Source organism: Mchenga conophoros, linkage group LG18, assembly GCF_057382185.1.
Source record: "Mchenga conophoros isolate Kocher_MC1m ecotype Shallow Benthic linkage group LG18, M_conophoros_male_GT1.1, whole genome shotgun sequence".
Lineage (NCBI taxonomy): Eukaryota > Metazoa > Chordata > Actinopteri > Cichliformes > Cichlidae > Mchenga > Mchenga conophoros.
Window position 1 is genome coordinate 24726910 of NC_140543.1, and position 18366 is coordinate 24745275.

Here is an 18366-nt window from a genome sequence, read left to right on the forward strand (position 1 = left end):
CAGCCTATTGTAGATATTGTAAAGTAGCCGCGTAGTACATTTGTGGAGAGGACACAGCTCTGATAAATGGATACCTGAGTCCAGAGTAGAATAGCTTTTACCAAGAGAAAAAACAAGATATGCGCTTTTTGGAGACGCTGCGTAAATGCGTGACGCATGGACTTTTTTCTTTTTATTTTGACCGACAGAGGAGAGGTTTTCTCCGTTTTAACTTCAAATTTCAAATCAAATCAAATCAATCAAGCCAACAGATCCACAAAAAGAAGACAAAAGGGCTTTCCATGTGATTTTTTTTAACCAAACCGTGACCGCACAGTCTATTCCCGGACGTTTTGTCGTAAAAGAGACGCAAATCGTGCTTTGAAAACTTATTTAGTCATTAACCATAAGAGCTGTTTGGAGACAAGACCGAACAGGTTACTAGAGGTAAGAAGCGGAGAGTCATGCCTGGAAAAACTGGCTTCTTTTCATTAAACGCTGGTTTGACGTGTCAGCGGAGACGTAGTACAAGAAGCAGATTGAGGGCAAACATTTCTTGCACTTCTGACTGTTTGACCGACTCTCCTCGCTTTCTCTTTCTCCGTGTTGAATTGTTTGTGTCACCGCAAACAAACTCCCCGCTAATTAGATTTTATATAGGCAGTAACCTGCCAACACCAGTTAGCTGTAGAGTTTTATTTTCTTCGTCCTGGGTAGATGTAACCGCCTGCAAAATGTCTTTCTTGACAAGTCATTCGGTCTCGTATTTCAGACCAGAATATCGTTTCCTTTAGACAGCTTCAGATATTTTTGAGAGGGCTTGTAGAAACAAATATCTTGAAGTTTAAAAAATGTTGATTTTTTTTCATCACAAATAATACAGAGTAACAAAATAATGGTAACAAAAAGATGGGAAACTGCCCCATCCTTTGGTTATATTTAATTCATAGTTCAGTCAGACTTGAGAGCCATATAAAACACAACGAACTAACTTAACTCACTGGTTATTACTGTGTATTTACCATCCACTGTCTCTTTTCTTGTTCAGGGTGCTGAGGCTCTACAAGAAGGACTCCGGCCATAGAAAAAAAAGCATTTTTGGCCCCACATAAAGGAGGAGGAGGCGCTTCTTGCCTTGAAGCTGAGACGTTTTTAGATGGATTCTTTATGTCTGCTTCAGCACCGGAGCAGACGGTCTGCTCTGAACATTTGCAAGCCGTGACAGCACGTTACAAAACATGACGCATCGTAGCGTATGGATTGCCAAAAACATGAGCTGCTGCACCCAGCGCGGAAGAAGGAGAAGAAGAAGAAGAAGCGGCTTCCCTGTCCTCTGCGGTGCGGAGCAGGACGCGCGCAGGACAGCTGGTAAGGCGCCATTCAGGGTCCGTGCAAAGTTGCTCGAGAAGTGATTTAAGACTTTGTCACAGCGGTTTAGAGTGATGGTGCTAATATCTTTATGCTTGCTGTAAAAGCAGACCGGGGCCTCTTGTCTTCGTGTTTGCTGTGACAACACTGAAATGATCGTTTGATGTTTGATTTGCTTTCACTTCAGCCGCTCTCAAACCTCCCCGCACGCACCTGCCAGCTGCTTTGGACTCCTCTGACTCTTAGGATCACTGTGACCTGGATTCAGAGCTGGGCTTCATTCACTGTTTATTGGGAGGGCATTAATGAAACGCAGTCTCGTAGGAGGGTAGTGGATGTGTTTGTTCCTGTGGTGTTTATAAAGTTAAGTTATATGAGTTATAGTCAGAAGTGTTTACAAGGTGCCAGAAGGGGAAGGGGGGCCTCGGAACTGCGGAAAAATATAAATCAAAGGTACTGTGGTTTTATAGGTGTGTGTGTATTCTCAAAGAGAGGACAGTGGCAGTCAGAAGTCCTCCAGTGTGATCCCTTCTGTGGTGGGCTGCAAATCTAAATATCAAAGTGCCGATTACACACATACAGAGAGAGAAACAGAGAGAGAGAGAGAGACTTACAGCTGCGTGTGTTCTCCTCCTTTCCAGAGGCTTTGAGGGGATCATGGCCAGATGAAGTCTTTAAGCTTCAGGTGTTGTGACATTCAGGGTATTTTGTGTTGATCACTCTGGCTTTACCGCTCTGTTACTGTTTCGGGATCTATTTCAACTTTAATCTGTATTCTTCTCGTTCCTTGCATTCAGACTTTCAGCATCCGGTGATTTCCCTCCTGAAATGTCAAGATTTGTCTGCTCAAAAACGTGATTATGGCTAACTGACTCACACATTTGTACATGAACTTTCATGCTTACACTCTGACTCAATGACCCTGTGACTCACACAGTCATATACATACAATGTCTCTCTCACACACACTCACACATGAGGCCCATTTGGAGGGAGGCAGGCCTCTGATGTTCAGAGCCACTGAGAGAGTCAGCAGTGTTTTCTCGATTTTTCTCGATGAATCTCTGTGTGTCCAGGCGCTTTGGCATCACCTGAGACTTGTCGCACGTCCCCAGCAGGCGTCGCCCGCTGAATTTCTGTAAAGCCTGTGAAAACTTGTCATGCCATTGAAGCGGCCTTGTTTTTACTTTACTCTGGATTGTTTCAAAATCTCCAGTTTGTTCTCAGGAGGAACCTGAGGGTATGGCCTCGGCTTCAGGCATCTCACACTCGCCCGTCACGCTGCCACAGCTTTCACTTCCTCCAGTCAAAGGTCATGGGGGTCAGTGGCCCCGCTGAGGGTCAGGTACAGCCGGCCGGCATGCTCTCTTTTCCAGCAGCCTGCTGATGTGTGGTCTGGCTTGTTTTAACTGGCATGTGGCTTTGCAAGAGTTAGCGTGCCGTTTGTTGGTGTTACGGTGTTAACTCTTTCTTAATCTGACGCCAGCCGGGGTCGCAGAGGAGCCACTTAAACACTTATAATCAAAACTAAAACACGAGTTAATTTAAATAAAAGCATCCTCGTTGATAGACTTGGATCCGCTGTGACACTATTTGTCTTCCCCTCTGGTTTTATTACTCACTAAGCCTTCATCCGCAGGGCCTGATACCTCAGTTATTACGTGGTGTGTTTAATTTAATATTCTGGGACATATTGAGGATAAAAACACTCATATCTTCTTTTTTCCTTTAAAGCAAGATTGCATCTCTCAGATTTGCCAAAAAAAACATAACCTCTGCTTCTGCTGACAATCAAGTGGAATGAAGTGAGGAAAACAGCAGAAGGTAGGGGGAACATTCAGTCACTTCTGGAGGTTTAAAACAAAAACAAAAAGTCCCACAAAGTTTGGAGCAGAGTTGTTTTACGGGGGGACTTTAAACAAAGTAACCATAAATCTTATAAACTGATCATATTGACAATTTTAACATCACACATCTGTCTCACCAGGCAAAACCTGTTAACTTTAAAGCAGATGAGAACTCGACAATTCAGTACAAATAAATAATATTTACTAAATATTGATCATTAGAACAGCATCCATCAGAGCACAGAGGTTATTCTGAACATCCTGCTTCTCATAGGTTCATTTTGTTTGAAAATAAATCTTTCATTACAGCATGTGTGCTTTAAATCGAGCTGCTCAGATTAGAACGACTGATAGAAAACTGAACTCTTGTTTAACCTTCAGAATGGCATCATGAGGATGACGTAACACTGTTTGTTATCAAATTAATGATCAAATTGGTGAAAATTAACAGAATGATAATATTAATAATTAATCAGTAAAGTTTACTCACCAAGCCACTGACCTATCAGATGATCCGAATTTTTTGTATGCCTTCAAGTCGAAGGTTAAAAAGTGTCTCCAAATAAGAACTCACGTTGTACGTCTGTCGTGGGAATTTAAAAAGAAACGTGATCGCAAAGTAATTAAAGTGTGACCAAATACCTTTTATGCCTAATCGTCTGATAATGTGTGGCTGTATATTTCCTGGATTAGTCATATTGACAACACGAGAGATTAAAAAGCAGATAAAGCCTTGTGCTTTTAAGAATAGAAAAGCTGATTTCCATCACAAACAGTGAAACCTACTCATTGTTCACTGAGCACATTAATCTGACTGACTTCAGATTAAAGCATATGATTCATTTCACAGCAATACTGATGCAGTGCAACATTCAAGCAATACACCAGACCACAATCTTTCCAGATTAATGGACACCCGTCAGTAAAAGATGGATGCGTGCTCTGCGCAGGGAGGCTTGTCTTCGTCTGCGCCTCTGCTTCGGTGTGTGTAACGTTACTCTGGCTGTTTTGTCCCAGCACTAATGGAGAGAGCGCAGGGAGAGAGATTGATTATGCAACGTGAGGTGCCACAGGGCAACTTCAATCTGGAAGTGCTTAGAGTACGCAGCGAACCACAGTGATTCCTTCAGGGCAAATTGAAGGAGGCATGATCTGACATAAAGGAATTTCAATTTGTTAGATGTATTCCTTCAGACAAATGCTTCCCATGCTACTTCTGTTTTCTGTGTCCCTGCTTTTGTAGCGCTGGACAATCTCGTGTAACTACACAGGGGGAATTACTCCTTTCTGTGATCTTGGATTGTTTTCTTGTTGTCGAGCACTTTGGCTTTTTTTTTAAGTTCAAACACTTTAAATTATTTAGAACAAAGCAAAAGTTAATATGTTTGGAGCCGCTGATGAAACATAAAGCTTAACCTTTGTGCTTATCGTAAAATCTTCCTCTTAAAACAACTTTTTCTCCGAATACTGAAGAATGTTAACTAGCCCAGCGCCATGTTTGTGTCTCTGAGAGCGCTTTTTGATACAATAAGCTGTATTCTTCTGAAATTAGCAGGTCAGATTCATTAATCATAGCGTCTGAGGGCCGCTTTGAACTATCAGGCCAGGTCATTAGAGCCAGCCTGTCTGGGGTGAGAGAGGGTGACACGGAAACACTTTGGAGAGCGCTGGTTCAACCAGACCCAAGTCACACTAATAATGACCTGCGTGTGTGTGTGTGCGTGTGTGTGTGCGCGCGCACATGCGTGTGTATGTGTGTGAGAGAGAGAGAGAGAGAGAGAGAGAAAGAGAGGGAGTGTGTGTCACTTATAACCACTTCTCTGAGAGCTATTCTCAGGCACAGTGTGGGCTTAATTTGAAGAAATAACAACATGAGATTGGAACAAGAAAAGGTTGCAAGGGTGCAGGAGGGGGGGGGGGGGATTATGGGAGAAGAAATTTCAGTGTGGGTGTGTGCATTTGTGTGTGATTTGCACTGCCAGTTTTTCCTGGAAATATAAGCTTTACAGTGTTTTGGCGGGGGGGAGTTTATGACAAATGCATGTGTGCGTGTGCATGTGTGTTTTCTATCTATTCCTGTCCATCCCTCTGTGTTCTCCCCCGCTGTCCTTTCTGCGGCCTTTTAAGCGCTGCCGTCCTCACAAACACCGGAAAGTGAAATCCTATCCTCCGATCATCGCTCCAGCATAGCTAAAATGTGTTCCCATTTAAGGTGAGGCTCAACCAACGGCTCTCTGTGTGGCTTCCTTTTAAAACCAACTTAATCAGGCAGGAATTTGGGTTATTAGGGTCAGGGACACTGGGAAGCAGCTTTAGTGAGAAGCAAAGTGAAGGGAAGCGAGACGGTGAGGACACAGATGTGTCGCATCAGCTGTTGCTGTCTTTAACTCATGGGAAAGCAGGCGGTGCGCAGAGAAAGGTGGTGTCCCGTCTAATTTACCTGATCGGGTCACGAGATGCTTACAGGTCTGATGCATTGTGGGATTCTGTGTGGATAATTAGCGATAACTACACTATAGCTAAACTTTCCAGTGACCCTGCACACTTAATCTTGTCTAGAGGCGGTGGTACTAAATTCCAGCTGATGTGGAAAAATCTAGAAGGTTTATATGCTCATTATACCGGAAACCTACTGAAAGCTTGTGTTTTTCTAGCTCTCCTGCTAATTTTAGCAAGGTATTCGCCACTTTAACATCTAAAATTTAGCAACAGATACAAGCAGTGTCAAACACAAGCTATCAGAAAAAATCACATAGATTTTGAATTACTCTATTATTGATTATTTTGGGCTGACTGGGAAACCAGTTGTGTGAACGACAAAGCAGTTGCCCCGATACTCAACAGATTTGGAGAAACATTAGCATTGATTCAGTTGTGTTTGTGTCCTGCAAAGTTAGCAACTAGAGGGTGAATTCATTGAAACAGTTTCTTCTAAAGTAGCAGACATTTCCTTCAGATGATGAGAACAAAACTGAACTAAAGTAAGAGTGAATGCTGGACATGTTCCCGCCACTTGCAAATGAAAAGCTTTATTGAGTGCAGTTAGCTTAAAAAAGCTAAAATAACCTCTCTGTTGCTTAGCTGAACTATCGAGCCTTCAGATCATTTTCTGAAGGTTTGTCACTGCGAATGAACCCTTTACACATCACATGCTGACGTCTGATCCCTTTTCACTACAAAAATATTGAGTAGTGTAGGATGTGACAACATTCGCCATAATTCATAGACTGGGACATGTGCAGCAGCAGATGATAATGGATCAAAACCTCATATCTCAGAGCCTTTTTGCAGCACATACAGATATCTGCAAACACTGATGATACATAATAAAATTATTGGTTTTTTTTTTTTGTTGTTGTTGTTTTTTTTCCTAACACCTCAGTAGGTATTACTATACTTCTGGCTCTTGGAGGCTTTAAACCAGTTTAAAAAATCAATGTGCTTTTTTCCCTCATAATGAAATGTAACTGACAGATTTATGCAAACATACAATCAACAGAAACATCAAACGCCCATTGTATGACGAATTTCTCAAAGAAGGTGTAATTAGTAAGGTCCATATAAGGCATGCAAGACATGTAAAAACAAATGGAAGAGTCTGATTTGCATTTCTGAAATTTCACACCGCTGCAATGTGGTCACTTTACATTTTTACTTGCTTAGTCATACAATACGTCTGATCATTTCCTCTCCGTTGGCTCTGTTACAGCCTCAGCTTTCTGCTTCATTGAGAGCATGTTTCCATTCGTGGAGTCAGGTGGCTTTGGCCATTCAAACGACGACAGCGTTCTCTCTCTCTCTCTCTAACTCAGTTGCAATAAAGCCATCAGGGCTGCCGCTCAAGGTGAGCGCGCTGGTCATGGATGACACTTTTATGACCCGCAGAAAAATGCATTTTACCGTGCTTGTTGTGACCCAATGATCCCAGCACTTTGACAGTCTGCCATAACTCTTTCTGGCAACCTGACCCTAAATGTGTGAGGGCGTTAATCTAGAACTGTTCCACTTCAAACACATTGCTCCCCATGAAAAGTGCTTCATCCCACTTATCCCACCAAGAAACCATTAAACACTTTTTTTTCCTCTGGAGTTTCCTCGCCTCAGAGAAAGCTGCAGGGTCAGTGAAGTAAATCACTTATCACTCAGGTTTACTATTAGGCAGCCAATAAGTTTAACTCCAATAGGTATGTCTAATGAGGTCCAGGTTGTGGTGTTTAACTGCTCGAGTAAAGCATTTTCTTTTCCGTTCTTTACTTTTCGATCCAGATTAAAGCTCATTCTAGCAGTATCTCTTAAGTTCATGTGGCAAATATGTAAGCAAACAGCTGCCTGTTTACACATAATGTGATAAGACTTCTGTCCACGTGATGAATGTAGGAAGCAGGCCTATCAACTATCAAAGAAAATTACTGGTGGACTGAAATTAGAAACTGTCTATAGCAGCCGATTGGTCGCTGGGGCTGCAGAAATCATACATACACCAAAGGCTACTCTTTTTAAGTATATCAAATCATTTCATTAAATAACAATAGACTCTAAACCGTCCATTTTCTTCTGTTTGTCCAGCTCAGGGTTGCAGAGAGCTGGAACCTATGTAATGCAGAGTACACCCTGGTACAGGTTGCCCGTCTGCTGAAGGGCTACCACGGAGAGACAAACATTCACACTCGCAGTCACACATGCACATGCAGCCAATTTAGAATCATAAATTAACCCAAAAGATGCTGGAGGAAGCAGGCACAGGGAGAACATACAAACTCCAACCTGCAGATTCAAACCCAGGATCTTCTAGCTGTGAAGTGGCGGTGCTAAACCACTGTGCCGCCCATATCTGAAAGCTGTTACCTGTGTGAAAGACTGTCAGACACCTACGGGCTCAGATGTTGTCGCTCAGTTATAAAGATGAAGACATGTGGTGAGGTCATACGGATTCACTCCTCACCATCCTCTTCCAGGCACTGCGGTGTCCACACCTCTGATTATCCCGGCCTCCTCTGTGTGGCCACAAGTATGTGTGCGTGTGTGGGAACTGTGAAAATTTAACAAAAATAGTTCGTGTTTCTGTGGCAGGGAAAGGATTACAAGAAAAGACCAACAGGCGGAGAGACTGTACGTGCACACATGTGTGTGTTTCGGGGGGACCTATCTGAACCGAGGCATGGGACCTGCTATCTGTTTCTCATTTTAGCGCCGTTCTGTGGTTTTCCAGCAGTGACAGGCCAAGGAGTGGAAACTGGCACTAACGAGCAATTACATCCTGCCTGCCTGCCAGGGATTATGGGATTACAGGCTGACCGGGCTTCAGTCTGCGCTCCCTTTCTGCACTCTCATTTTGTCATTCCCTTGCCTTCCTTGTGTTCGCGCTTATCTTTGCTTTCAGACCTCTCCCATTCAGTGGTTCAATTATCTTTTTCTCATTTTTCTTTCCCCTGGAAAGTAACCCATTGTCTATTTTTAATTCTCCTTACTCGTTTGTTCATTATTATCTCATTCTCCTTATCGCTCCTCCTCCTCTTCCTCCTCCTCCTAGCCTTTTCTCCTTTTGACTTCATGGCCCCCTCACATAGTTTAAACATGCTGTCGTTAACCGCTGAAGAGTGAAATTGGTTTAGTCGTAAAGGGGAAGAAAGGACACTTATCAAGAGCAAAATACATTTAATGTGCGTGAACTTTTAATAAGAAGGGTGAAAATGAGAAACAAAGGGTAGAGGGTGAGAGTCAGGAGAATGGCACGTTAATGTCTGAGTTTAAGCCGTAGCCCCAAATTACAAATTTGTCCCAGAAGACACAAGTTTTTACTGTTTAACGCCCTGGAGTGTTTTGTTTTGTGCAGATTAATGAAAAAAAAACCCCTGAAAATCCTGTCAACAGCATGTTACAAGCAAGATTAAAGTAAAGTTCACGCTGGTTAGATGCATATATCTGTGGAGCTTTGGGGCACAAGCTGGTATTATGCTACCTTTTCAAGGGGACCTCCCCAGATTTCTTGGTGTCTGGTAGTGATCAGGCGGCTCTCCTGGTGTTCAGCCTCTTTCTCCTCTTACAGGTGTCTTTTATTGAGCCAGCGGTGATTTACTGTACTCTTGTTTTTCTCCTCGCTCCTGCAATCAGGCACCGTGGTAGTGACAGGTTAAAGCTGGAGGTCAGAACATTTTACCGGCGTTCACACAGCAGAAGAGAGAGCGACTCTAATAGGAAGTTATTATCGGCGTTTGGGTTTTGTGGGGAGACTAAACACCAGAGAGCTTGGAGCTTTTTTCTTTCTTCACAATAGTGAGAGGTTTATGGAGGCTCTGTGAGTAACGCTCAGGTCTGTAATAGTATACAGTGAACCCACAGATCACTGATCAGAAAAACATCTTGGTGAGTAATAGACGGGAAATCAATGTAATATTTATACGGCCTTACAAATGTACAGTATAGCTGCAGAAAAGTTCAGGGAAAAAAGAGTGTTTGAGACAAATGTGTGACAGATGTGTGAGGTATGTCACTAATGAGGCCGATTATGACTCAGCAAGTAGAACAGCAGATTCTGCACAATATGTTTAAATGAGGATGAAGGAGGGCCTAAATGATTCTTTGGGTTTTATTATCTTATAATATATATTATATTAACTTTTATCTTTCAGACAGAAAAGTGAAATCTAAAGAGAGACATTTTACTGACTAAGCTTATACAGTTGCTTTTTTTAAAAACAAAATTTAGATGCTGTGTTCCCCTAAATGAATCCCATATTGCACTCTTATATAATAGAAAAGCATGTTTCTGTGTTGCATCACTTTTGTGGTTTGTATGTTTTGATGCTCGTAAGATGAAGGCCCAAATTATCCCAAATTATTCCCTGCTTCAGTTCAGCATGCATTCTGTCCAGTTAACTGATGTTAGTTTTACACTTGGGTCCTCTTTTCTAGAAGCTGGTGTCTTTTCTTATATCTTAAATAAATATTCCCAGAACACAGTCCGCATCCACCCTGTGCAAGCACTTAAACACCATTTGGAGTAGCTATGCACTCCAGTCCTGTAAGCTCCGCGAGTATTAACTGGCTCTGTCTTCATGGGTTGCTCTCGCTTTTGGAGAGGTTGCCCACTTAACTAACTGTGAACAACAACCGCACCGCCGAGGAGCAACAACGTAAATGGAAGGTGACAAGAACTCTTTGCTGCAGACATGCAGGCTGATGGACAAACCAAAGCCTTTAATCAGCCAAACAAGGAAGAAACATATGCTTAGCTGTCTAAACACACACACACATATACTGTATATATCAGCAAGCTTGTGTCAGTCTGCAGCTCTTCAGGACCTTCAGTGGTGTGCTCTTTTTTATTTCCCCCTCTCTCCACCCCTCAACTCCTCCACCCATCTCTGAAAAGCCTGGAGGCGTCGGGCTGTAAACAGCTCCACAGAGCCAGCGTGAAATGAACCAGCAGACAGGCCCATGTAGACTCCCAGCTCATTGATCTAAAAAGGGGTAAACACTCCCAGCTGTGGCATTAGGGGTTGAGAATGGCACCTCTCCAGAGACTCGGTGAGGATCTGCAGCCCCGTGTCCCACTTCACACTGCTGTTAGTTTCTAAATCAGCTCAGAGACAGTCGGAGATACAGAGCCCAGGAGTTGGAACGCTTTGGCTTTATGTCGCAGCGGCGGCGTCTGTTATTCTGGCTGAGTTACGATCAGTTTGTCTCTCAATGTCCTCTTGTTCCCTCGCCCAACCCTCAGTGTGTGTAACCTCACTTTGCCTGGACTGGATCACCACAGCTGGAACAAGCAGGATTGCATAAATGCACCAACAGGTCTTATCAGGACCTGTGATCCATAACCTTTTGTCAGTCTTCCATCTCACTGCACAGACAGAACTTCTTTGTGACTGTTAAATAAACATGGTGCGCTGCATATCGGCGAGATCTATAGAGACGTGAACGGTACACGCTGGAATACGCTACAGTGGGCGTGCAGTGTTGCTGTATGTAGTTCAGTGCCAAAGTTACACAAAGCCTCTCAGAGATGATAGATGTGGTTTCAAAGATGTTGGAGGTAATTGTGGGCAGAGTGCTGTTTCAGAAAAAAACATGTTCGTGTCACATTTAAACAAGTCAAGCATACATCGCTGAAGTAATTCATTTATTAGCAGGCAAGCGGGGAAATTTCATTTACAAATAGTCACAAAGCGAAAAAATGAATTTAAGCAGAAATACAAAAGAGACAAAGAAGGCAAAGACTAAATGAAAGTGAAAAGTGAAAGTTTGGTCTTTAGGCTTTTAAATAAAAATCCCTGATTTGGCATCTTGTAGACTAAGCATCACCTGATTATCTCATGCTTTTAACCTTAATTACCTCATGTTTTAACCTTGATTACATCATATTTTTTAACATTGATTACCTCATGTTTTTAACCCAGATTACATCACATTTCTAACCCCAATTACCTCATGTTTTTAACACTAGCCTTGGAATATACAGAAATCTCGATCCAACCTCAATATTAATTGAAATGTAATCAAAAATCAATCATACCTGCATTTTTTTATGCTAATTAACCTCCTAGGACCTGTGGACATCACATTTTGGGTTATTTAGACTAAAATACTCAATTTGTCTCTACATGGGCCTGATATCCACTCACGAGGACATTATACTGCTACTGTTCTATCAAAATTTTAAACAAATATCCTCATATGTGGCGCTTATTTTTCTTAAAAACAAAAATAAGGTTAAAAAAAATCTGGTAATTCTTTGTTTTTACATTCATCAGGTCCCAATAAGCCCAAATATCAAAGAGAAATTAAAAATTCATGTCGTGGAAGAGTTCGGGTCTTAGGAGGTTAATATAGTTCCTTGTTTTTCCATTCATCATCATTTATCTAATGTGGACAAAATGTTCCTGAAATTTGAACATAAACAATTCCTTGATAAATGGGCACCTGCTGACGAAGATCCTGTAATATGATCAAACGCTCCAGAATGGCTACTAATGGACCTTGTGATTACACAGTGTTGTTGATGGCTGTTTCTGAGATCAAGGATGAACACTCAATCTCAATCAACGCTCACGATATATTTGGGTTCTGGTCTAATATTTGGACAAAGAAATTGATTCCAAGATGCTCCACTGGACTTTCAGAGTGGCAGCTGAGGTGTGTATATATATATATACATATATATATATTTTATAGTTCATACATGCATGTTCCCAGTCCAAACACCAGCTAATCAAATTATTCACTTAACCTGTGAACTGGTTACCTTTAAAGCTTCCAAGCAGTGTGAGCCACTGTTTTGGTGTCCGGCTGCCTTTGTTGAGCATTTTAAAGATGTTTTTCTTAAGTACTAAAGCAATATAAAGAAGAAACACCTACAACTTTGTGATAGTCTGATCTTCTTTGAGTTCCCCTTTTGGGAGGCCACAGTTTAACCTGATGACCTCATGTTGCAGGCGCTCCGCAGCCAGCACAATCCTCCACACAGCACGTACTATATATAAACATCTGCATCCGTGACACTTCTTATCACCTGTCCTGCATCTCTGTGGTTTTTGTCTGGGACCTCCGTGAAGTGCTCTTGCCATGCCTGGTTCCCCCTGCTTGTACCTCTGCCACAGGAATAACCCTAAAGAATGCCTTTGACAAGTAAATTGCAGATACTGGCTTTTGTTGCCGGACTGGGGTTGTTTGCATGGATGTATGAACAGACAAGCCAACACTAGCCACAGTAACTGGCAGCATACACTAGTCTCTTACTGAAGCAGCAACCAAAACATTGTCCTCATGTACTGAGGACGTGATTTATGTGACATGTCGGCTTGCTCAGGGGCCCATGGGCCTGTTTTCTTTTACAGTATCTGGACAATTGTGAATGTATACACACCATATCGCCCGCATGTTGTCCCTTTAGTTTATGTTATCCTTTTCAAAGGAGTTCTAGGAGGAGGAAAGTTGAAGCCTTGTTCTTGTTCTTAAATTCCTCTGTCCCTCTCTTTCTTTCCAGGTGGGACCAGATGGAGGATTCGGAGGGCGGATAGACAAGACGTTACTTCTGCAAAGGGCAAGGTTTGTCTGCAGCAAGCACACTCATACTTACCTCTCCTCCAACTTCTGCCTGTTTTTCTCTTCACCTCCTTTCTGTTCTCCATCTTTTTCAAACTCACTTAAATGAAATCCTCCTCTGTACATATAAGCTCACCTTATAAGTTTTCAGTTTGACTGTGCAGACCACTATAAACCAGAGGAAGAGTTATGTGTGTGTATAAATTGTTAATGAAATCCATCCCCACCAGACTCAGAAATGAGCTTTTCATGAAGCCCTGTCAGCACCGAAGCTTTCGGTGTTAAATGATAAGCCAGCGGACGGAGCTTGATCCAAGGCGGAAATAAAGCACAGTTATTTGACTTAAATATCACTGAAGATGAAACAGGCTTGAGACAAAGCTGCCGCTGCAGCTCTTTTGAGGGGCTTATTAAAAACCTGTGTGTTTTAGAAGCTCTTCTGAGTAGAATCTTATTATCTTTATCAGTTTTATATCTGTAAAGCTCCCCGTCAGCTGAGTTTTGTGGTTAGGCAAATTATTCCTCTGGTGTTAACTGATATTTGTTTGTAATTACACTTCTCTGAAAACTCGCTGCCTTAGAAACCTTAGAACTACTCTACTTACCTTAATATGTCTTAATATGTCTTATACAATCTACATTAAAGAACTGTTATAGATAGATAGATAGATAGATAGATAGATAGATAGATAGATAGATAGATAGATAGATAGATAGATAGATAGATAGATAGATAGATAGATAGATAGATAGATAGATAGATAGATAGATAGATAGATAGATAGATAGATAGATAGATAGATAGATAGATAGATAGATGCCAACCAGCTCAATATTTCTTAGTGCAGGAGGAAGAGAGCTCCAGAGCCGAGGAGCAGAGCGACTGAAGGCTCTGTTCCCCATAGTGATAAGGTGTGAGGGTGGAACAGTAAGATGAATAGCAGATGATGATCTGAGAAGGCGGGAAGCAGTGGTGATATGGAGCAGGTCACACAAATATGAAGGAGCAGATTTATGGATACACTTGTATGTAAGAAGTAAGATTTTAAAATTTATCCTGGCTTCTACAGGCAACCAGTGAAGCTGCTGAAGAACTGGAGTAATATGAGCTAGTTATGACCCGAGCTGCAGAATTTTGAAGAAGTTGGAGTTTATGAAGGGACCTTTTAGGGAGACCAAATAGGACGGAAATTACAGTAATCAATACGGGACGTAATAAGACTATGGAAAAGGATGGTAGCAGCATGGGAAGTGAGGAAGGGACGGAGTCGGTTAATATTACGTAAGTGGAAGTAAGCAGACCGGGTTATGTAATTAATGTGAGACTGGAATGAAAGCGTATTATCAAGTATGACACCCAAACTCTTAACCTGAGGGGAGGGAAGGGTAGGAGAATTTTCAATGTTAATGGAAAAGCTGTGGGATTTGGTTAAGATAGATGGTGTACAGCCTACACATCTAAATTATACAGTGTTTTGATCCTTTTTAAAAAAAAATCACCACTCACGCTGTTTCTGAAGTTTTGCGTGACCTGATGTTGACACGGTTTAAACCAGGGGTGGGGAAACTCCAGCTCTCAATGGCCAGTGTCCTGCAGGTTTTAGATGTGTCCTTGATCCAACACAGCTGATTTAAATGGCTTCATTACCTCTTCAACATTTCTTGAAGTTCTCCAGAGGCCTGGTAATGAACTAGTCGTTTGATTCAGGTGTGTTGACCCAGGGTGAGATCTAAAACCCGCAGGAGTTCTCCACACCTGGTTTAAACATTTCCACGGTAACAGCGGCTTCCACAAGCAGAGATGTCACTTTTATGATTGTGGATAGAGTAGTTCTTTTCCACGCCATCACCATTAAAAATGTTTTTTGTTGAAATAAGGTTGATAAAACAGATTCGTGGTTTACAGGAGCACAGTCATTGTTTCGGTCTGCTTTGGATAGTCTCAACATTCTGGCTCAAAATCCCTATGGAGAATGTGTGGGACGTTTACTTTCAGAGGTACTGAGGGTACTGACAATTAGAGCCGAATTGTCTGTAAGTTGATATTATTATCAATCTATTGGTATCGGTATTTATATTGACTGACAAATGAAAATTAAACTGTAAATAACAGCTGGAAGAAGAACCTTCAACCATGTTATGAGGGTTCACCTTGCATAGTTTGTCCACCAGAGGGCACATTTTCCCTGCAAACACAACAACCAGCTGACCAGAGCGGAGGACTTTATTAACTATACATAACACATTTTAGGGAAATCTTTTTATGTGTTTGAAAGAGAATATATATCAAATAAGAACCAGCTGACATACTCTGTCTTCTTAGGTGCTGCTGTGGGTGCTCATTGCTTTGCTGCCTCTGGTGGAAGGAGCTCATATGAAAGGTGGTGCTGGTGTGGGATCAGACTCAGGCCACACTGTGGGCCTGCTGGGAAACCAGGAGGAGAGACAGCTTCCTGTGACGCTGCCTGAAATGGTGGAGGATAAGGAACAGAAAGAAGACAGTGACCCTTACTCTACTTGGCACCCTCTTTATGGTACTGAAGCTCTTTGGAAAGTGTTTTTGAGTGACTGATAACGCTAAAAAGCTCTCTCTATATATACATGTGCAGTCCATTTACTATATAAGTCATAGCACATAAGCTTTACTGAGCAGTACTAGAATGGAAAGATGGTTGAGAGAAGTCTGAGCCTGCTTTGTGTCTCAGGCCTTACAATACACTTACACGTGAAGTCATTTTATATTAAAATGCAGACGTGAGATTGTAGATTACTTAAGAAATATACCCCACTGCTCATAATTCTGTAAACTGGTGTTCACTCCCAGCCTACCATTTCCTTTCTTTCCTTCTCTTTCAGACCCTTTTGTAATGGATGAGGTGGATGACCATCCCAGCAGTCGCTGGGTAGGACGATCACCACGCTCCTCTGATCCCACAGAACCTCAGCCCAAGGGATCATCGAAGAAAAAGAAGAAGAAGAAAGAAAAGGAAGAAGAGACAGAAACAAGGAACAGAAAGGGTAAGGGGAGAAACGGACACCCGAAGCAGAGCAGCAGGCACTGCCGTGTGGAGAAGAAAGAGATGAGGGTTCGGGATCTAGGACTGGGATTTGATTCGGATGAAATCGTCCTTTTTAAGTTCTGTGTAGGCTCCTGCCAGGCCGAAAGAACAAACTATGACCTAGCACTGAAAGCACTGCTGGAGAATGGCTCGCTGCCTCGACGCACCGCCCGCAAGGTCAGCAGCCACCCCTGCTGCCGCCCCGACCGCTACGAGCCAGTATCGTTCATGGATGCCAAGACCACGTGGAGAACCATCCAATCGCTCTCTGCCGCCAGCTGCATGTGCATGGGCTGAATGATGAGTACAAACAGATAAGTGCCCAGGATGGATAAAGCTGAAGAGCCTCTGGCTGGATAGTGTGTGTGTCTGTGTGTGTGTGAGGCCCCGTGTTTAGGATTTGGCCATATGGGGGCACTGTCTCACACAGAAACAGAAAAGAAGAAGAAAAAGAGGCCACTTGTTTGCCTCCCTGATACATTTCCTGCTGAGAAGGAAGTGGGCTGGCCGCAGCTGGACATTAAGGGCCAAGGTCAAAATCAAGAGACTGAGGGGGAGGTCATTAGGGAAGCCCAGTCTGGATACTGTTCCCTCATTAAAGGGTGAATTCTTTTTAACTGAATAACCGGTAATTAATGCAGGATACTAAAGCCTGGTTATTATACACAGAGACCTTCTTCATGTGTTTGATTTCATTTGGGCGAGACCTGAAGGCTGAAGCTCAAGCGATGTAAAGAAAATTTACAGTTAAAGGACGCTTTGTTTCCATTCAGACCATTCATGCTCGGTGAGAACAGGTGTTTCCACAAGATTCGTTCTCTTCCCGCACACAGACAGGGACATTACATTGTGTCTTCTCTATGTTCAGGTGAACTCAGCCAGATGGATGCCATGCATCTTCATGTATTACTGTATAAAAGTAAAGTATATTTATTTTGGATAAATTATTATTTATTTATTATGGCTTCATATGAGAGCTGTTTTTATGAACTCTATTGTAGATAATATCTATTTATTGCCAAGATTCACTTTTCATGTCGACAGTTACTTGTGCTCGCATACAGTACATTTTTTTTCTTTTCCAGATGCTGATTTTCACACTTACCCAGCACAGAAAGTCAAACTTTGGCTAAACAGTTTCTTCTAGGCAGAAGTAGATTGGATTTCTAAAATCTGGTTATTGATATTTTTTTCTATTGAGCAAAACAATATCCAAGAGGTCAAATTCTTATTTACTTTTCATCCCAGACTAACAGATATTGGGCAAAAATGGACCAACATTGAAACAATGTGGAAGAACTGATAAATATTGAATTTTGTTTACTTTGAGAGCATCTAACATAATTGAGTCTGGTGAGATATCTGTGTTTGTGGTCACCTTTGTGCTGGAAATAGTCATTTAAACTTTAATACATACTGCATTGTATGTACAGTGTGTAGTGAAGAGGATCAATTATGGTTTTCCTTTGCTGTTACATTGGTGGATGCTCTGTTTTAAACACTAAATACTGAGGTTATTGTATGAACAACTAATCCCAGTGAGCCAAACACTCAACTTCAGACAGTTTCTCGATGTGTCTTCAGAATAACCCCAGCCTTGATGACTGACATCAGCCTTTGACCAAGTAACATACTTACCAGTGGCCATGTTTTGTGTCCTATCAGTCCCAGCAATTTTGTGCTGACTAAATGCTCTAAGATATGAACTGAAAGTTGTGTTTTACAATGCAATAACTTTGTTTGATTTTTTTTTTTTACCAGCTATCAGTTAAATTGTTACCGACCCAGAATTTTAGAACTCGTGCATCCCTAATCTAGACGACAAGACCTTGAAGGTGATTTTTAGTTCTCATTCATACTCTCACTATGTCGCTCTGTCCTTATTATTATTATTATTATTATTGTTATTATGATGATTATAAAGCTTCCTTTATTTTTGTATGTTATTATCCTCTAAGGGAATAAAGTTTTTTTTTATAATATACATCATGTTAGTACACCTATTATTCAGACTATTCTGTCCAGTTATCTGTGCAACAGTTACTGGTGTGAACTAACACCACAACTTA

General features: G+C 41.9%; 1 protein-coding gene across 2 annotated transcripts; it reads left to right on the forward strand.

Annotated features, from left to right (window-relative positions):
* On the forward strand, positions 1 to 18275 carry LOC146553859 (uncharacterized). 2 transcript variants are annotated; one of them, XM_085255768.1, is made up of 5 exons: positions 1 to 426; positions 1028 to 1347; positions 13180 to 13241; positions 15562 to 15772; positions 16095 to 18275. In XM_085255768.1, exons 2-5 carry the CDS (start codon positions 1218 to 1220, stop codon positions 16592 to 16594), a joined length of 903 nt encoding a protein of 300 aa, XP_085111894.1. In that variant the 5' UTR covers positions 1 to 426; positions 1028 to 1217; the 3' UTR covers positions 16595 to 18275. The 2 variants fall into 2 exon arrangements, with proteins under 2 accessions (XP_085111894.1, XP_085111895.1); XM_085255769.1 differs by lacking the exon at positions 1 to 426 and having other exon boundaries at positions 566 to 1347.
* Positions 18276 to 18366: the final 91 nt, after the last annotated feature.

Bases quoted from the DNA above. Each gene is read 5' to 3' on its own strand.
- LOC146553859 (XM_085255768.1), top strand. From the start codon at position 1,218: ATGACGCATCGTAGCGTATGGATTGCCAAAAACATGAGCTGCTGCACC. The intron at 1,348-13,179 runs GTAAGGCGCCAT...CTTTCTTTCCAG, and splicing joins GGACGCGCGCAGGACAGCTG to GTGGGACCAGATGGAGGATT. The intron at 13,242-15,561 runs GTTTGTCTGCAG...CTGTCTTCTTAG, and splicing joins TTACTTCTGCAAAGGGCAAG to GTGCTGCTGTGGGTGCTCAT.